The sequence below is a fragment of the Heterodontus francisci genome, chromosome 10 (assembly GCF_036365525.1).
Source record: "Heterodontus francisci isolate sHetFra1 chromosome 10, sHetFra1.hap1, whole genome shotgun sequence".
NCBI classification, from domain to species: domain Eukaryota; kingdom Metazoa; phylum Chordata; class Chondrichthyes; order Heterodontiformes; family Heterodontidae; genus Heterodontus; species Heterodontus francisci.
In genome coordinates this window covers 53086021-53102897 of record NC_090380.1, presented here as the reverse complement: position 1 = coordinate 53102897, position 16877 = coordinate 53086021, and the positions used below count along the sequence as shown (strand labels likewise).

Below are 16877 nucleotides of genomic sequence, written 5' to 3'. Positions count from 1 at the left end.
AAATGCTACTAGCCTTTATGAATCCCTCTACTGCATGCTATTTAAAGTAGATTATCCAGCCATTCATGTACTTGAATGAAAGCCATCATAGCTGACTATACATGCATCAAGATTTTCAGTTTTCGATCAGCTTCCTGACAGTAACTTGATTGGAGACCTGTCTCAACATACACTCCCCTCATTTCCCTTTCCATCCTTTATTTAAACAATTTCATCATATGATGTGTATTGTGCATCTCTTTGAGGACCAACCATTTTGGCTCTGTAATCTGCTCGAGTGTCTCTGCGATGCAGATTAAAAGGCTGATCGACTAACATATAGGAGATATCTGACCATGGGAAAATAACTATTGGTCCCAGTAATGAGATTTGAATGTCTCCTATTAGTTATCAAGCAAGTCTAAAGCACTAGTTTCCATCAGAATTAGATGAACTGCCTAATAACATGCATCACGAGAACAGCACAGAGAGGGAGCATAGGCCGAAAATAGCTTATCTAGAAAGATAAAACTAGGAACTATCCTAACTTTTATTAATTGGAATAGAGATTATGTAAACAGAAAATACTCCCCATCACCTTTCTCACAAACATTCACTCCCTCCACCACCGACGCACGATGGTAGTAATGTGTAACATCTACAAGATGCACTGCAACAACGCACCAAGGCTCCTTAGACAGCACCTTCCAAACCTCTACCAACTAGAAGGCCAAGGGCAGCAAGTGCATGGGAACACCACCACCTGCAGGTTCCCCTCTAAGTCACACACCATCCTGACTTGGAACTATATCACTGTTCCTTCACTGTCGCTGGGTCAAAATTCTGGAGCTCTCTTCCTAACAGCACTGTGGGTGTACCTACCGCCCATGCACTGCAGCAGTTCAATAAGGCAGCTCACCACCACCTTCTCAAGGGCAATTAGGGATGGGCAATAAATGCTGGCATAGCCAGCGATACCCATGTCCCATGAATGAATAAAAAAAACTGCTATATCTAGCAGCTCCATACTGAGTTAGATCTCCAGATATAAGCTCAGGACTTTTGTGTTTGCTATGGATAGTTTTAGCCAACCAGCTTCCGAGTTTGGACAGATTCTAATATCTAGCACACTTTGGGGTTAAATGTCTCTCCATTGCTGCTGAGGCACAAGACCCTCTCAGTGCCTCCGCTATCATGTTTTTAGTTGTCCAGTCATTATGTTCAGTGTTTTCATATGGTGCAAAATTTGTTTAAAATAATCAGCTTCAGCTTATTATTTCACTGTTCACTACAATATAGTTGATTCATTCATGGCTCATTTTTGTGACCTAATATCCTTTTTGCTCCTCTTTACACCTGTTTTCTAGATGTGGCAAAGCCCATTGCACTTTGTTCAATTTCCACTGTTCTAGACATTTAACCTGCTGCTAGTCTCTTTTTGCACACAATTCCAAAACACTGGCCTTTTTCTTTAATAGTCGTTCTTGGAGCATATGTTTAGCCCATTCTTCATACATATAAACAACTTATTCTGCCCTTTAAATTTGGGGTAGAGTGCAGCTTGCTCTGATCCCATTGAATGCTCTTCCGTGTGCTTGTTCTATAAGAGCCCAGTTCATCATCTTATCTAATTTTGCCTATTCCTTGAACCATTGAACCTTGCTTGTGAAAGGTCAGTAGAGGAATTTGTTGTCCTCCCTTTACTAGTTTCACAAGCTGCAATCTTTTTTCATGCTCATATGGCATTGCTGCTCCTCAGCAGCCTCTATCATGATCACTTCAAAGAAAACAAAGTAGCTCCTTTTGCTCTGAGACATTTTAACTCAAACTTGAAATGAAATTTGCATTTCTGCATCTGCCTCATGACCTCTTGGATGTTGGTGATAAATGTTCTGAAAGAAAATGCTGGGAATACTCCGGGACGCCAGCATCTGTGGAAAGAGGAACAGTTAATGTTTCAGATCAATGACCTTCAGAGGTGGAAAAAGTTAGATGTAACAGGTTTTGAGCAAGTATAGAGGGCAGAGGAGAAGAACAAAAGGGGAAGATCTGAAGGGGTAGAAGGCAGAAGCGATTAAATGAAAAAAGAGATGATGCAAGGCAAAGGAGATGGTAATGGGAGAAGTAAAGAAATAAAAGATGAGTCTAGAGGAATAAATGAGAATAGAAGAATTATTTACACTTCCTTTAGACCTATCTTTTTGTTTCTTGTCTCATTACCATCTCCTTTTACTTTGCACTATCATTCCTTTTTATCATTTAATCTTTTCTGCCTTCCACTCCATCAGACCATCCCCTTTAGTTCTTTCGCCTCCTCCCCACCCCCTACCAACTTTCCCTGCCTTTTTAGAATATCACTGACCAAAACCTGTTGCATTTCTACATCTGTAACTTTTTCCACGTCTGACAACTCTGTTTCTCTTTCCACAGATGCTGCCCGACCTGCTGAGTATTTCCAGTATTTTCTGTTTTCAAATTTTTAGCATCTGCACTATTTTGCTTTTGGGTACATTTATCACTCATGGTCAGTGCTGTTCCAGTCACTTATTTCCTTATTGAGGCCTCGTACAGTTTTCCTGTTTGCCTCAGAATGCCTTTTGCTCTAAGATCAGTTATAGTTATACAGGTTCAATTATTAACCCTTACCTCTCCAAGTTCAATGGTCGTACCAGAGGAGTTAATAACAATCAATAAATTCAGGATGGCAATTGTTGATTAGTCAGGTTGTAAGATTTTGTTCAGAGGCTTAACCTTTTTGAATCAAATCTATTGATTCACCTCTTCAGTACTTTGGTGCATAGCCATATTTAAATAGGGATATTATTAATGCATTGCAGAGCCACTAATATGAGAAGATACTTTCAACATCCAGTTTCATAGAAATATTTTCATGCAGCTCAAATCTGGATCATTTTGCATAAAATAGTTTGTTCTCAAAGTTTGTCATTGTATGTGAAAATCCTGAGTTTTTTTGTAATAACACTTGCACAACAAAGGCGAACGACAAGATGTAGAATATCATTGACCAGTGGATAGCGCTCTCTAATTTTCCTTGTTTATGAAAAGGATTTTAAAACTGGCATTTCCACTTATGAAAGTGCGCCAATTTATGTGCCAACACTGTTCAGTTCATACATCAAAATCTGTTTGTGGACTCAAATTTATACTATCTTTACACAAATAGTAGCAAAACTAATGGCATTTTGGATAAAATGGGTCCAAATTTTAGATTTTAATCCCCTTTAATGTATATGGCACATGTATTCAGTTGACTCTCATTAATTGGTTAAATCATGTGCTCCTCCCATTTAAGATACCTTGGGCAATGAGTTTGTGGTTTCAGCTGTGGCTTCGCAGGAAATTGAGTGACAGCTATGCAATTCTCTGAAAGGCGACCAGGTTGTTCTTCTATCCTCTCAAAATTCACTCACTCTTAGATTGCAGAGAAAAGTGTCTTTTTTAAATCAATAAATTTCCCTGACCTGGATTTTTGCCTAATATAAGTTTGGTGTCATTATGGTGCTGCTGTGCTGTTAATGTAGCCTTCTTAATTTCTGCCTGCAGGCTGGATTTGGATATGGCTTGCCAATCTCCCGCTTATATGCTAGGTATTTTCAAGGGGACCTCAAATTGTATTCCATGGAAGGTGTGGGCACGGATGCAGTCATCTATCTTAAGGTATCTTGCAACATCAACAAAGGAGAAGTCAACTGTGGGATGTGCCAAGTAAAATCTGAATTCAAAATGTTTGCTGTGTTTTTATTTTTGCCTATGGTTTTAAAATATACATTCTTTTGCAAGAAATCTCTGTTTCCCTTCCCCATTCCAGAGTGCAATGGCTGTCCATGGAAACACATTTTGATGAGGGAGTCAGTGCATTCAGAGAGGAAGAAAGTTGGAGAGGGAAAATAAAATTCTTCCTTGGGCTCCTGTATTTTCCATCAATCAAGTCACATTTATGCACATCAGTTTTCCTGTCACTGTGATCAATTTTGATTGGTGATCAAGTTCCAAAATGAGTTAATAATGGAGAGCTTGTTGACAATTCTTAGAGTTTCCAAAAGTTTAATTCTCAACCTTGCCAGTTTTTGTTTAGATTTTACTGTGCATTGCTGAATAATAAATTATGGTAGCAGGTTTCGAAGTCAGCTGGTCATAACTGTCCATTGGGCGAAATCCTGATTAAAACAGAACATTGTTTGGAATACTAATTGTAGGATTTTGTATAGCTCATGTATATGAGTGGGGCTTGAGATAAAATTGGTGGAGTCACATGAAAATTGGCATAGAGGATAAGAAGATCAGAGAGATAAAGGAGTTGTGTTGGAAAGAGGAGTTCGTTTCATAGGACAGTGGCACCAGTAAGTACTGGAACTGTACCCTGTACCATTGGGACAGGCTCCACCTGAACTGGACTTGGACAAGGATTCCAGTCGTCATGTGGACTTCAAACTAGTAATTGGGGTGGAGAGGGCTTAGATGAAAAGGTAGTATAAATCTTCTTCTTCTTTGGCCTCCTTGTCTCAAGAGATAATGGGTAAGCGCCGAGAGGTGGTCAGTAGTTTGTGGAGCAGTGCCTGGAGTGGCTATAAAGGCCAATTCTGGAGTGACAGACTCTTCCACAGGTGCTGCAGATAAAATTGGTTGTCGGGGCTGTTACACAATTGGCTCTCTCCTTGCACTTCTGTCTCTTTTCCTGCCAACTGCTAAGTCTATTCGACTCTCCACTCTTTAGCCTCGCCTTTATGGCTGTCCGCCAGCTCTGGCAATCACTGGCAACTGACTCCCACGACTTGTGGTCACTATCACAGGACTTCATGTCGCGTTTGCAGACGTCTTTAAAGCGGAGACACGGACGGCCAGTGGGTCTGATACCAGTGACGAGCTTGCTGTACAATGCGTCCTTGGGGATCCTGCCATCTTCCATGCGGCTCACATGGCCAAGCCATCTCGAGCACCACTGGCTCAGTAGGGTGTATATGCTTGGGATGTTGGCCGCCTCGAGGACTTCTGCGTTGGAGATACGGTCCTGCCATCTGATGCCAAGGCTTCTCCGGAGGCAGCGAAGATGGAATGAGTTGAGACGTCGCTCTTGGCTGACATACATTGTCCAGGCCTCGCTGCTGTAGAGCAAGGTACTGAGGACACAGGCTTGAAACACTCGGACTTTTGTGTTCCGTGTCAGTGCGCCATTTTTCCACACCCTCTTGGCCAGTCTGGACATAGCAGCGGACGCCTTTCCCATGCGCTTGTTGATTAGTTGAGCCTAGGTAGGTGAACTCTTGAACCACTTCCAGAGCTGGTCGCCGATATTGATGGATGGAGCATTTCTGGCTTCCTGTCCCATGATGTTCATTTTCTTGAGGCTGCTGGTTAGGCCAAATTTGTTGCAGGCAGCTGCAGTCCTGTTGATGAGTCTCTGCAGACACCCTTCTGTGTGGGATGCTAATGCAGCATCGTCAGCAAAGAGGAGTTCCCTGATGAGGACTTTCCGTACTTTGGTCTTCGCTCTTAGACAGGCACGGTTGAACAACCTGCCATTTGATCTTGTGTGGAGGAAAATTCCTTCTTCTGAAGACTTGAACGCATGTGAGAGCAGCAGGGAGAAGAAGATCCCAAACAGTGTAGGTATGAGAACACAGCCCTGTTTCACGCCACTTAGGATAGGAAAGGGGTCTGATGAGGCACTGCTATGCTCAATTGTGCCTTTCATATTGTCATGGAATGAGGTGATGACACTTAGTAACTTTGGACATCCGATCTTTGCTGATCTGAACAGAACACGTCTACTGACGAGGTCAAAGGCTTTGATGAGATCGATGAAAGCAACGTAGAGGGGCATCTGCTGTTCTTGGCATTTCTCCTGTAGCTGGCGAAGGGAGAACAGCATGTCAATGATGGATCTCTCTGCTTGAAAGCCGCACTGTGCCTCAGGGTAGACACGCTTAGCCAGCTTCTGGAGTCTGTTTAAAATGACTTGAGCGAAGACTTTCCCCACTATGCTGAGCAGGGAGATTCCACAGTAGTTGTTGCAATCACTGCAATCACCCTTGTTCTTATAGAGGGTGATGATATTGGCATCGCACATGTCCTGTGGTACTGCTTCCTCATCCCAGCACAGGCAAAGCAGTTCATGGAGTGCTGAGAGTATAGCAGGCTTGGCACTCTTGATTATTTCAGGGGTAATGCTGTCCTTTCCAGGGGCTTTTCCACTGGCTAGAGAATCAATGGCATCACTGGGTTCCAATTTTGTTGGCTGTTTGTCCAGCTCATCCATGACCGGCAGAGACTGGGCTGCGTTGAGGGCGGTATCAGTGACAACATTTTCCCTCGAGTACAGTTCTAGGTAGTGCTCCACCCAGCGGTCCATTTGCTTGCTTTGGTCAGTAATCGTTTCCCCTGATTTAGACTTGGGTGGGGGGGGGGGGGTGGGGGGGGTGATATTAATGGTTGGCCCAAAAGCTCTCTTAATGCCATCATACATTCCTCTGATTTTCCGGTGTCGGAGGCCAGCTGAGTACGACTGCATAGGTGTTGCCAGCAGTCATTTGCACAGCGCCTGGCTGTTCTTTGTGCAGTGCTTCTGGCTACTTTAAGTGCTACGGATGTTAACTCGCTGGGGGCTTTCTTGTAGTTCAACAGTGCAACGTGCTTAGCGGCTATGACAGGTTCCAGCTCTTCAAAGTGAGATTGAAACCAGCCTGCATTCTGCTTCTCATGTTTGCCAAAGGTGGTCATTGCTGAGTCATATATGGCGTCTTTGATGTGGGCTCACTTGGTCTCTGCATCCCCTGCAGGAGTGTTTTGAAGGGCTTTTAGAAACTTATGTAACAGCTGTGGATAAGAAATTCTGTTAGTGTTGATGCGCGGGCGGCCCTTCTGCTTGGAGTGATGTAGCTGCTTTGGTTTGAGTCTAACTGTGCACACCAGGGAGTGGTCAGTGTCGCAGTCTGCACTGTGGAAGCTGCAATTGACTTGGACGCTGTTTATAGAAGCTCGCCTTATGACGATGAGGTCCAGCTGGTGCCAACAACGTGCTCTTGGGTGTCTCCATGAAACCTGGTGACAGGGTTTAGTATGAAAGAACGAGTTGGTGATGCAGAGGTTGTGATAGGTACACAACTCCAGAAGTCTCTGTCCATTCTCATTCATCCTTCCAATACCATAGTGCCCAAGGCAGGAGAGCCATGAGTCATGGTCAGCCCCAACCCTGGCGTTAAAGGCCCCCAGCAGGAACAAATTTCGGTATTAGGAATGCTACTAATGATATTGTGGAGTTCCTCATAGAACTGGTCTTTAACTTCAGGTGGGGAGCAGAGTGTTGGAGCATAGATGCTGAGTAGGTGTACTGGGCCAGAGGTGGTGAGCAGTTGGATGGACAGTATGCGTTCCGAGCCATTTGAAGGTGGCTCTATCATGCTGAGCAAAGAGTTTCTGATGGCGAAGCCCACTCCATGCTGCCTTGGTTCTTCAGGATCCCTACCCTGCCAGTAGAAGGTGTAGGCCTTGCTCTCTTAGAGATCTGCTTGCAGGGAGGCATGTCTTCTGAAGTGCTGCAATGTCCACATTGAGTCTACTGAGGTTAACGATGGCAGTCTTCTGAGAGTCATTGATTTGTGTAACGTCTTCCGACAGGCCAGGACACATAGTTCTGACGTTCCAGCTTGCAAAACAAAGGGCTGGTACTTTCTTTCCTTTTTTTGTGTGAAAACAAACAAACAGGAAGAGAGTAGAGTAACAGTCAGAAATCATGCTTAAGGCACTATAGGTAAAGGGAAAACTAAAAGGTGTTAATTAATTAAAACCAGGAGCTAGAAGTAAGAAACACGTGAGTAAAATGTCAGAAAAGGAGGACAGGTTTGGCTGTGTGGACCAAATAAGTGTTCTTTATACAAACCCACGGAGTATAAGGAACAAATTGAATGAATTGCAGCTGCAAATTCAACGTGGAGGATATGATGTGGTAGTCATTGCTGAAAGATGACTGCAAGATAGGGCTGGGAGCGACCAAATTATATTGGAGAGGTCGGAAAATGCTAGCGGGGGAGGAGTGGCCTGAGTGATTATGATGAAATCGCTATCAATGATAGGGTACAAAAAGAGGTAAACAGGCATTTGAAACTTAAGGTAGAATTAAGAAGTAGAAGTATAGTGGGAGTTGTGTATAGGCCCCCTGGTAGCAACTGTGTCATGGTAATGTATAAATGTAGAGATTACACAAGCATGCAGCAATGGCAGAGTAGTTTAATGAGGAATTTTAACTTTCTCATAGATTGGGGCAAGCAGCTGGCTTGAGCCAGAAAGGTAGTGAATTTCTTGAGTATGTTCAGGATAGTTTTCTGCAACAATATGCCCCAGAACTAACAAGGGGGCACCCCATATCAGGTTTTGTAATGAGCCATATTTAATTAACACCTTAATGTTGCATGAACATTTATTTAATAGCAATCATGATATCAAGTTCAACATAGTGTGTGAAAGCAAGAAATGCGAAATAGTTACTTAGATTCTAGATTTCGGTAAGGCTGACTTTGTGCAATGAGATAGAGATTGTCTAAAGTAAACTGGCTAAATCTGTTCATGGGTAAAACCACAGAAGTGGTTTGAAAACATTTAATGAAATACAAAATCAGTTTATACCTCTAAGGGGCAAGAGCTCTACTTGCCCAAAAAAAACACGAATGACTGAAGAGGCAAGAGACAACATAAAACTAAATGAAAAAACATAGAGAGATTCAAAAAACAGCAAAGGTGACAAAACAGATGGTAACAGCTGTAAAAATGGAGTTTGAAAAGAAACTTGCTAGGGATATCAATCAACACAATTCTTTTACAATTTATTGGGAAAAAGATGGTGGTCAAGAACAATGTGGGCCCCTTGAAAACTGATAATGGTGACTTAGTAAATGAAAATAAGGAAACTGCGGACATATTGAATGATTACTTTGCATCAGTATTTACAGTAGAGCAAGAGAAAAGCATGCTGGGCATCCCAAGGAAACTGATATTGAATCAGGGACAGGAACTCACTAAAATTAATGTAAGCAAAATAACAGTAAGGAAGAAAATAACGGCACTAGTGATAGATCCCCAGAACTGCTTGGTTTCTGTCGCAGGGTTTTAAAGGAAGCAGTAAGAACATTGCAACTGCCCTAACTATAATTTTCCAAAGTTCTCTCAATTGGGGAATTGTTCTTTTTAAATTGAAAAATTGCGCATGTCGCTCTTCTATTTGTGAAAGATGAGAGCGGGAAACCAAGGAATTATAGAACAGTCAGCCTAATATCTGCTGTTGGGAAATTATTAGAATCTATTAATAAGGATAGTGACTGAACACCTTGAAAATTTTCAGCTGATCAGAGAGCCAGCCTGGATTTGTAGAGATGAACTGGATTGGATTTTTTGAAGAATTGATCAAAGTAGTGGACAGAGGAATGTCTATGGATGTTATTTATATGGATTTCCAAAAAGGCATTTGATAAAATCCTTCGTAAGAGACTGTTAAAAGTTGAAGCTTTTGGAATTTGAGGTAAATTATTGATCTAGTTAGGAAATTGAGTGGTACGAGTCAGAGAGCAGGGATAATGGGCAGATACTCCAATTAACAAGATGTAACTAGTGGTAACCCACAAAGATCTCTGCTGTATTTATTAACGACTTGGATGAAGGAATAGAAAGTCACATATCCAGGTTTGCTGAAGACACACAGACAGGCAGTACTATAAGCAGTACAGATGGAAGCATAAAATGACAAAGATATTAATTGATTAAGTGAATGGACAAGACTGTGGCAAATGGATTTTAATGTAGCCAAATGTGAAGTTATTCGCTTTAGACCTAAAAAGTCTGGAACACAGTACTTTCTAAATGGTGAAATGCTTGAAACAGTGGCAGTCCAAAGAGACCTGGGGGTCATAATACATCATTAAAATGTCATGATCAGGTACAGAAAATAATCAAAAGGTTTAATGGAATGCCAGCCTTTATATGTAGAGGATTAGAGTACAAGAGGGTAGAAGTTATGTTACAGCTACACAAATCCCTGGTTAGACCATCCCTGGAGTACTGTGAGCAGTTCAGGCACCACACCTTCTAAAGGATATATTGGCCTTGGAGAGAGTGCAGTGTAGATTTACCAGAATGATACCTGACTCCAAGGGTACAATTACGCAGAGATTACACAAACTAGGATTATATTCCCTAAAATTTACATGGTTAAGGGGTGTTTTGATTGAAATTTTCAAGATATTATAGGAAACCGTTTTATTTCCACTGGTTGGAGAATCTGAAGCTAGGGGACATAGCTCTAAAAATTAGAGCCAGACCTTTCAGGAGTGAAGTTCGGGAACACTACATGTAAAGGGTAGTAAAAGTTTGGAACTCTTCCACAAACTAGATCCGTTGTTAATTTAAAATCCGAGATTGATAGATTTTTGTTAACCTAAGGTCTTGAGGAATATGGGGCAAAACTGGGCATATGGAGTTAGGGCACAGATCAGTCATGATCTCATTGAATGGTGGAACAGGCTTGAGTGGCCTGCTTACATTCCTGTGTTGATCTTCCGTCTCAGGTGAGAGTGTTATCACTGACCTAAGGCTGACATCTAATTTATAAAATGTTGCACTGTCCTACACTGAAGTTTTCCTTCTCAAATTTTACGTTTTTCTGTTTTTCCAGGCTCTGTCAAGTGAGTCATTTGAACGACTTCCTGTTTTTAACAAATCTGCCTGGCGGCATTACCAGACCACTCCTGAAGCCGATGATTGGAGCAATCCCAGCAGTGAACCTAGGGATGCTTCCAAGTACAAGGCCAATCGGTAATCCTGTTCTATCCTCAGTCTGATGACTAGTGTTCTGTGTACACCATAGAAACACAAGCTTTGCGTGTTATTCCCTTGCATCCATCGACAGCGGATGGCCAGTACGTAGTTCTTCTATTGATTGCTGAAGCCTCTTACTGGAGATGCAGAACACTTACAAGGTCATTGGAAAAGACTTGTAATTCAAATGCAGTTTTGCACTTCAGACTGTATTAGTCCCTTTTTAAAAAAAAATTGTGATATGGCTGTTTCAGCCAATACTGTTCTCTCGTAAATATATTTTGTCAAAATTTATTCTGGACTAATGAGAGCTGAAAAAGGAACCTTGCAGCTACACAATGATTTATGGAGTAGTGCTTAAAATGAAACTTTTTTAAATGGTCAGCATTATTTTGTCAAAAGTAACTAGATTTAGAAAAGGTATGTAGAGACGTATGATTTTGTTTAATAATAGAAAAAGGTGACTGAATTTCATACTATTTTTAAGCTGCTTTATCTCTCTTCAACCAAGGGTTTTTCTTGATGTTTAATCCTGTTAAAATCCAATTATATTTGACTCTAGTACTTTGTTCAAGAAATTGACAGTGACTTTGCAAAAATATGAGATATGCATAACAATATTGATAAGCACTAGTGCCATCTTCCACTATTAAGAGTAGAAAAATCTAAAGTAATGTGAAGCAAGGTGAATTTCACCTTTTGGAACCAGTACAGGCCTGAACTGCTGTTTTGAACACTGTCACTAAAAGCTGTAAGGAATTTTGGTAATATAAAAGCAAAATACTGCAGTTGCTGGAAATCTGAAATAAAAACAAGAAATGCTGGAAATACTCAGCAGGTCTAGCAGCATCTGTGGAGAGAGAAGCAGAATTGTGGTCAGTGACCTTTCATTCTGATTTTTAGTAATTCGCTTGCTCGGGTCAGTCTAGTTTCTGATGGATGTAAATTCACAGGATAAAACTGCCCATAATTTTGTGGTAGTTTACAGCCTTACAAGGAAGAAGATAATAATTAGTGCACAGTATCATTCTTTGATAGCTTGGAGAGAGTTCTTGCATTGCATCATCTAGGGCAATTGTCACTGACGGTGCAAAAGATGAAAGGATCCTTTTCGTTACCATTTTCCTTCCATTAAAAATATGGAGATTAACATTCAATTTTGGCAGGAGCAGAAAGCTGAATATCTGATTGCTTGTTGTGCTCCCCACCTAGTTTTCCTTTTCTTTGATCAATTGAAAGCAAATTTGGGTGACCTGAGAACAACTGCTAGTCAATTCAGTGCTGCCAGTTTCCCACCTCTGGCAAAGTTGAAAGTTGTCCACAGGAAGTGTTTTCTAATAGATTAATTACTAAACCAGCTATTGTTAGAAGATGGCATTAATTTGGCTTAACAGAAGAGATGTTGCAGCTTAAACATTCTCGTCCTACAGTACATGAATTCTTACATCAGTGCAACCTGGCTTGTAACAGGCTAGGCTGTCAACAATAATAAAAACAAAATACTGCGGATGCTGGAAATCTGAAATAAAAACAAAGTGCTGGAAATACTCAGCAGGCCTGTGGAGTGAGAGAAACAGAGTTAATATTTCAGGTCTGCGACCTTTCATCAGCACCCTAATCTAATGAAAGGTCACATACCTGAAATGTTAGACTGTCAACATCGCAAGTGCTTTGTTTTGAGTGATTTATTTGTATAGTATTCACCAGATGAAAGAACAAAATATTTACACAAGATGTTAATCTTGGTGGGGGGGTGGTGGTCTCTTTTGTAATTAGTATAAGTATTTATTTTCCCCTTATGAAAATCTTTTATGTTCACACGCCTTCTGTGGATCGCAAGATCTGTCAGAGTAACCAAACAAAATCCCATTTGTGAGTACTGATCTTTTTTAATCTATGTTAAATTATCTTTGCACTTTTTTAAAGTAAGTTATTAAAAAATGTAGGTCATAAAGTAATAGTTATACAATGGTTTATGTCTCGGAATACATAGTACAATTGTTGATGAAAACAAATATGGCTTCAGCAACTGGGCAATCACCTGAAATAGCTTGGCCAAAAAACGTTAAGGCAGTGAAACTGACTGCAAGCCAAAACCTACATCTTTTGCAAAAGGACTCATCTAAGCCTTCAGATTTCCAAAGAGAGCACCATTCTTTTTGCCTCTTCACATAAGTTTGGCGTTGAATTGTATCAGTACTGAGGACATGTGTATAAAAATGATCTCCATTTTAAGAGATGTGCAAGGCAACAGTTTTGTAGCATTTCACTGAAATTTGGGTGGAATTGATAGAAGTCTTGCAATCTCGTAATGGAAGCAGAATTTGGCTTATTTATTCACCATAAAACAATTGCTTTGATGTGTATTATATTTCACAGCAATTTATTTACTGCCCAGACAAACATCATGTGAAACTGAGTTGGGACCTGAGCCCAGCTTAAATTTCATATTCTACTCTTTGGTATTGCTATGGATGACTGCTTTTTTTAATTTGACCATCTTAGAAAAATGAATTACTAACTCTACCCTTAGGTTAAAGATTCCTGCATGTGAAAGTATTAAAATGCCACTCTGATCTGATGATGCTGAGCAACAACTTGACTCAATGTGACTGTCAGGGTTAAGTCACTCCCTAATGCTCAAGACCAGTGATTTATTAAACGTTTATGCTTCAAGATAAACAGAGGACATTTAGTCCTCGTCATTCTGGTAATATTGGACTGGATTGTGCATTCAGTGGCGAAGGAACCTTGTTCACCACTGACCTCAATGAAGGCTGCCCATAAAGATCTGGTGACCTCTGTGGTGTGGACTTGCCCTTTCTTGACATCACTTTGATTCGAGTGCCAAGTCAAGGGAATCTTCCGGCGTTTCGCATTAAGCAAGATAAGCAGCCAATCACATTGAAGTATTCTTGCAAGCAGCTTACCAAGAAGTATAAACCACTGAAATCCCATCACTTTTAAAATCTTATAGAGAGTGAAAATAAATAATTGGAACATACATATGGGACTAAGGTAGAAAGAAGTTAAAATATCATAAACTTAACTTTATTTTAAAAATGTGAGATTTCTTTATAATGGAGAAATCTGCTGTTCTCCAAGTATTAATTTACTCTTTCAGGGCCATTAAGGCTGTTTAACAGTAATTATGAAATTAGTATGCCATTAAAACCCCAGTTACACCTCATTGAAAAAGGTGAAACTTTTTCATGAGTTATTATGGTGAGACTAAGAGTGGAAATTCTCATCAGTTCAGTAATTTCCAATTAATTGCACTCTGGGGGGGGACCCTCAACAGTGCATCCACTGAAGAAGTGTAGAATATCACTGACAACAACTTCTGGATTTCCACGTTTAACTGCACGCGTGGACTCCAGAAGTTACTGTCAGTTTCAGAGGAGTAATGATGAACACTGACTATTTCAGTTTCACCGTCATTACTACTGCAAAATCCAGGACAATTTGCCACTGCTATTGAAATGTCATCATATCTCCAACATTACATGTTTTCTGTTGTAAATGGACAAGCCCTGTCCTGTAGCAATCGATAGCCTATCTTTTCCTGAGTGTTTGTTTTGCTTACATATAAAGCATTGAGTACATAAGGGGTTACGCCAAATGATTATGACCAATCTTGACCAGCCACTTGTCTTTGATTATTGAAGGGATTATCTGTAGCTAATGCATTGCAACCTATGATTACTATTTTGATATCCAACGATTTCTAAACAGTATACAGCTGAAATTATTAACCCAGGATGTTTCTTATCAGATATGTAACAAGAACCAATAACTATCTTTATAAGATATACAATTATATTTGGATTCACTAAAAGTTTCAGATTTTGTAAAAAGAAAAATGGTAATACATAGAAAAACTACATTTTACAGCCTTTAAAGTTAATACTGTCTCTTTAAGTTTCCCAGCAAATTATAAATGGCATCCGGAATGAAGATGGTGTTTATTTTTGTAACTATCTTTATGGATTTCTGCTCTTGGTATTACAGCTGTGGTAGTTTTGAGAGGGGCATTCTATGTTTTTCTGAAGTTGTGTAGAATGAGGAATTGCACATGCGTTCAGGCTTGAGTGTTCTTTTATATGTGATAAATTTGTGAAGAGGTTACAGGATTTTTATTGTAACGGATTGTTTGAATTTGAAAATATATTATGTGGAGCCTGGAAGAGGAACATTAAATGATTATCTTGCCTATGTATGAAGTGATTTGTGTACATTTTTGATTTGCAAGAAATCTGATGCAAATATTTCATGACCGTGTTCAGTAATTCTTTTTTAAACTATTCTCATACCATGTTTTTCTGTGCTTAATAACATCAAAGAACACATTGCTTGTAAATGTGTTTATGGATTAGTTTAAAATGTTATTCCCTAATTGAAAGGTGAAGTATGAATTTTCTGAATAAAAAGTTTTAATGTTTTTTTAAAGCAAAAACTCAGTTGCTTAAACATGTGACTACTACATCACTGTATGGCTTAAAAGCAAACCAAGAGAAGCTACGCTAACATACTCTTCAAAACCCAAAATATAAAGGAGTATTTTTGTCCCTGCCTTGTTTAAAAGTAGTAATGAATACGCCAAGCTGGGACCAAAAAAACTTCTTTCCATGTGCTATGCCAGATTTTGAGTTTCAAGGTGAAATTCTATGGAGGTCAAAATTGCAGATAACTAAGGCTAAATCTTATCTGAAGTCTTCAGTATTAAATGAAAATTAATTTTTAATAGAAAATTGATTTATTTCCATCCTTAAATTATCTATTGTCCAATACTGATAACAGCCATTTTCTAAATCGTGATTTATTTTTTAAAAACATTTACAATTTTTTTGTCATTTGACAATCCTTCATTCCTCCTTGGCAAAGTTAGGTTTTATTTGTTTAAGGAATCTTTTTTGTTTAAGAATTTGAATTCTTATCCTGTGCACTTTTGATAATTTTCTCATCCGTCCCATTGCATATGAAGGCCAATCATTCTCTTCCAATATTGTTCAGAAGCAATTAGTGCGGTGTACACTAGAAGTGCGCTCCTAGATCCAAAAGTCAGCACCTGAACTTGCTTTTATGCCGAATTGAAATAAAAGAGACAACCCTGGCACACTTATGGTTGCGGCCATGTGGAAAGTAGCAACTCTGGGAACTTCCTGGGCACCAGCGGAGGAAATTCCACTTGTCAAGTATTGTTCAGAACCATATTTAGTTTCCTCCTCACAAAAATAGTGGTCTTGTCTGTTATAGAGTAAACAGGGAAAAGGCTAGTATTTATTTTAAAACAGGATTTGGTGTTTTTTGCAAGTTAAATATAATTCAGTTGATATCAACTCTTGGTTTAAAGATGAATTTCAATGTCATAAATCCTCCCAATAGCTGATACCACAGTGCTTGCTTGTATTCTGATGCTGTGTGACTTTCAGACATGTGAAGCTGTCCCAAAACTCAGTAAACAAAACACTTCACGCATTCTTCCAATCCACTGGAAGGCTATTGTACTAACAGGAATACCCAAGTTTAATTGTTTCAAGTGCAGAGAAACCTCCTGGTTAGAGACAGAATTGGATTTATATTTAAAAAAATCTTCCCTACATTTGACAAAATGCACATTAGCCAATTATTTGGCCCATGTAGCTAGAGATGCCAAGGTTCTTCGGAGAACTGCAAGCATTTGTCCTAAAGCTGTTCAACATTCGGATTATACAGCTGATCTAATTCATTTCTGTTTTAGAATTCATGGGAATATCTTCAACAATGTCACTTTCAGTATTCAAGATAACTCTAACTCCTATGTGGTCTGCTGTCAAAATAATGTAAGGAAACTTGAGGCAACTCTCCAGGCTGACTTTACTAAGCTCGTAGATACTGTGGACTTGCAAGATAGGGTCAGATTAAGAGCGTCCTTCACTCATTTGATCTTATTCTTCCAAAATACCAAACATATTGGGCCAGATCTTGCCAGAGTGGGGCACCTCGCAGTGTGACACATGAGGTAAACTTTTTTCCTGCACCTTTCAATTCAATATTTTTGTGTCATAACTTTTTGTAAGTGTGAGCTGCTGGTGACT

General features: G+C 39.8%; 1 protein-coding gene across 1 annotated transcript in view; it reads left to right on the top strand.

Annotated features, from left to right (window-relative positions):
- LOC137374448 (pyruvate dehydrogenase (acetyl-transferring) kinase isozyme 3, mitochondrial) overlaps positions 1-15165 on the top strand; it is a 61465-nt gene extending 46300 nt beyond the window's left edge. Inside the window, exons 10-11 of the mRNA XM_068040574.1 lie at positions 3544-3657; positions 10658-15165. Of these exons, the coding sequence (XP_067896675.1) occupies positions 3544-3657; positions 10658-10801 (258 nt within the window). The 3' untranslated portion in view covers positions 10802-15165. The remainder of the gene's footprint in view (positions 1-3543; positions 3658-10657) is intronic.
- The last annotated feature ends 1712 nt before the right edge of the window (positions 15166-16877 follow it).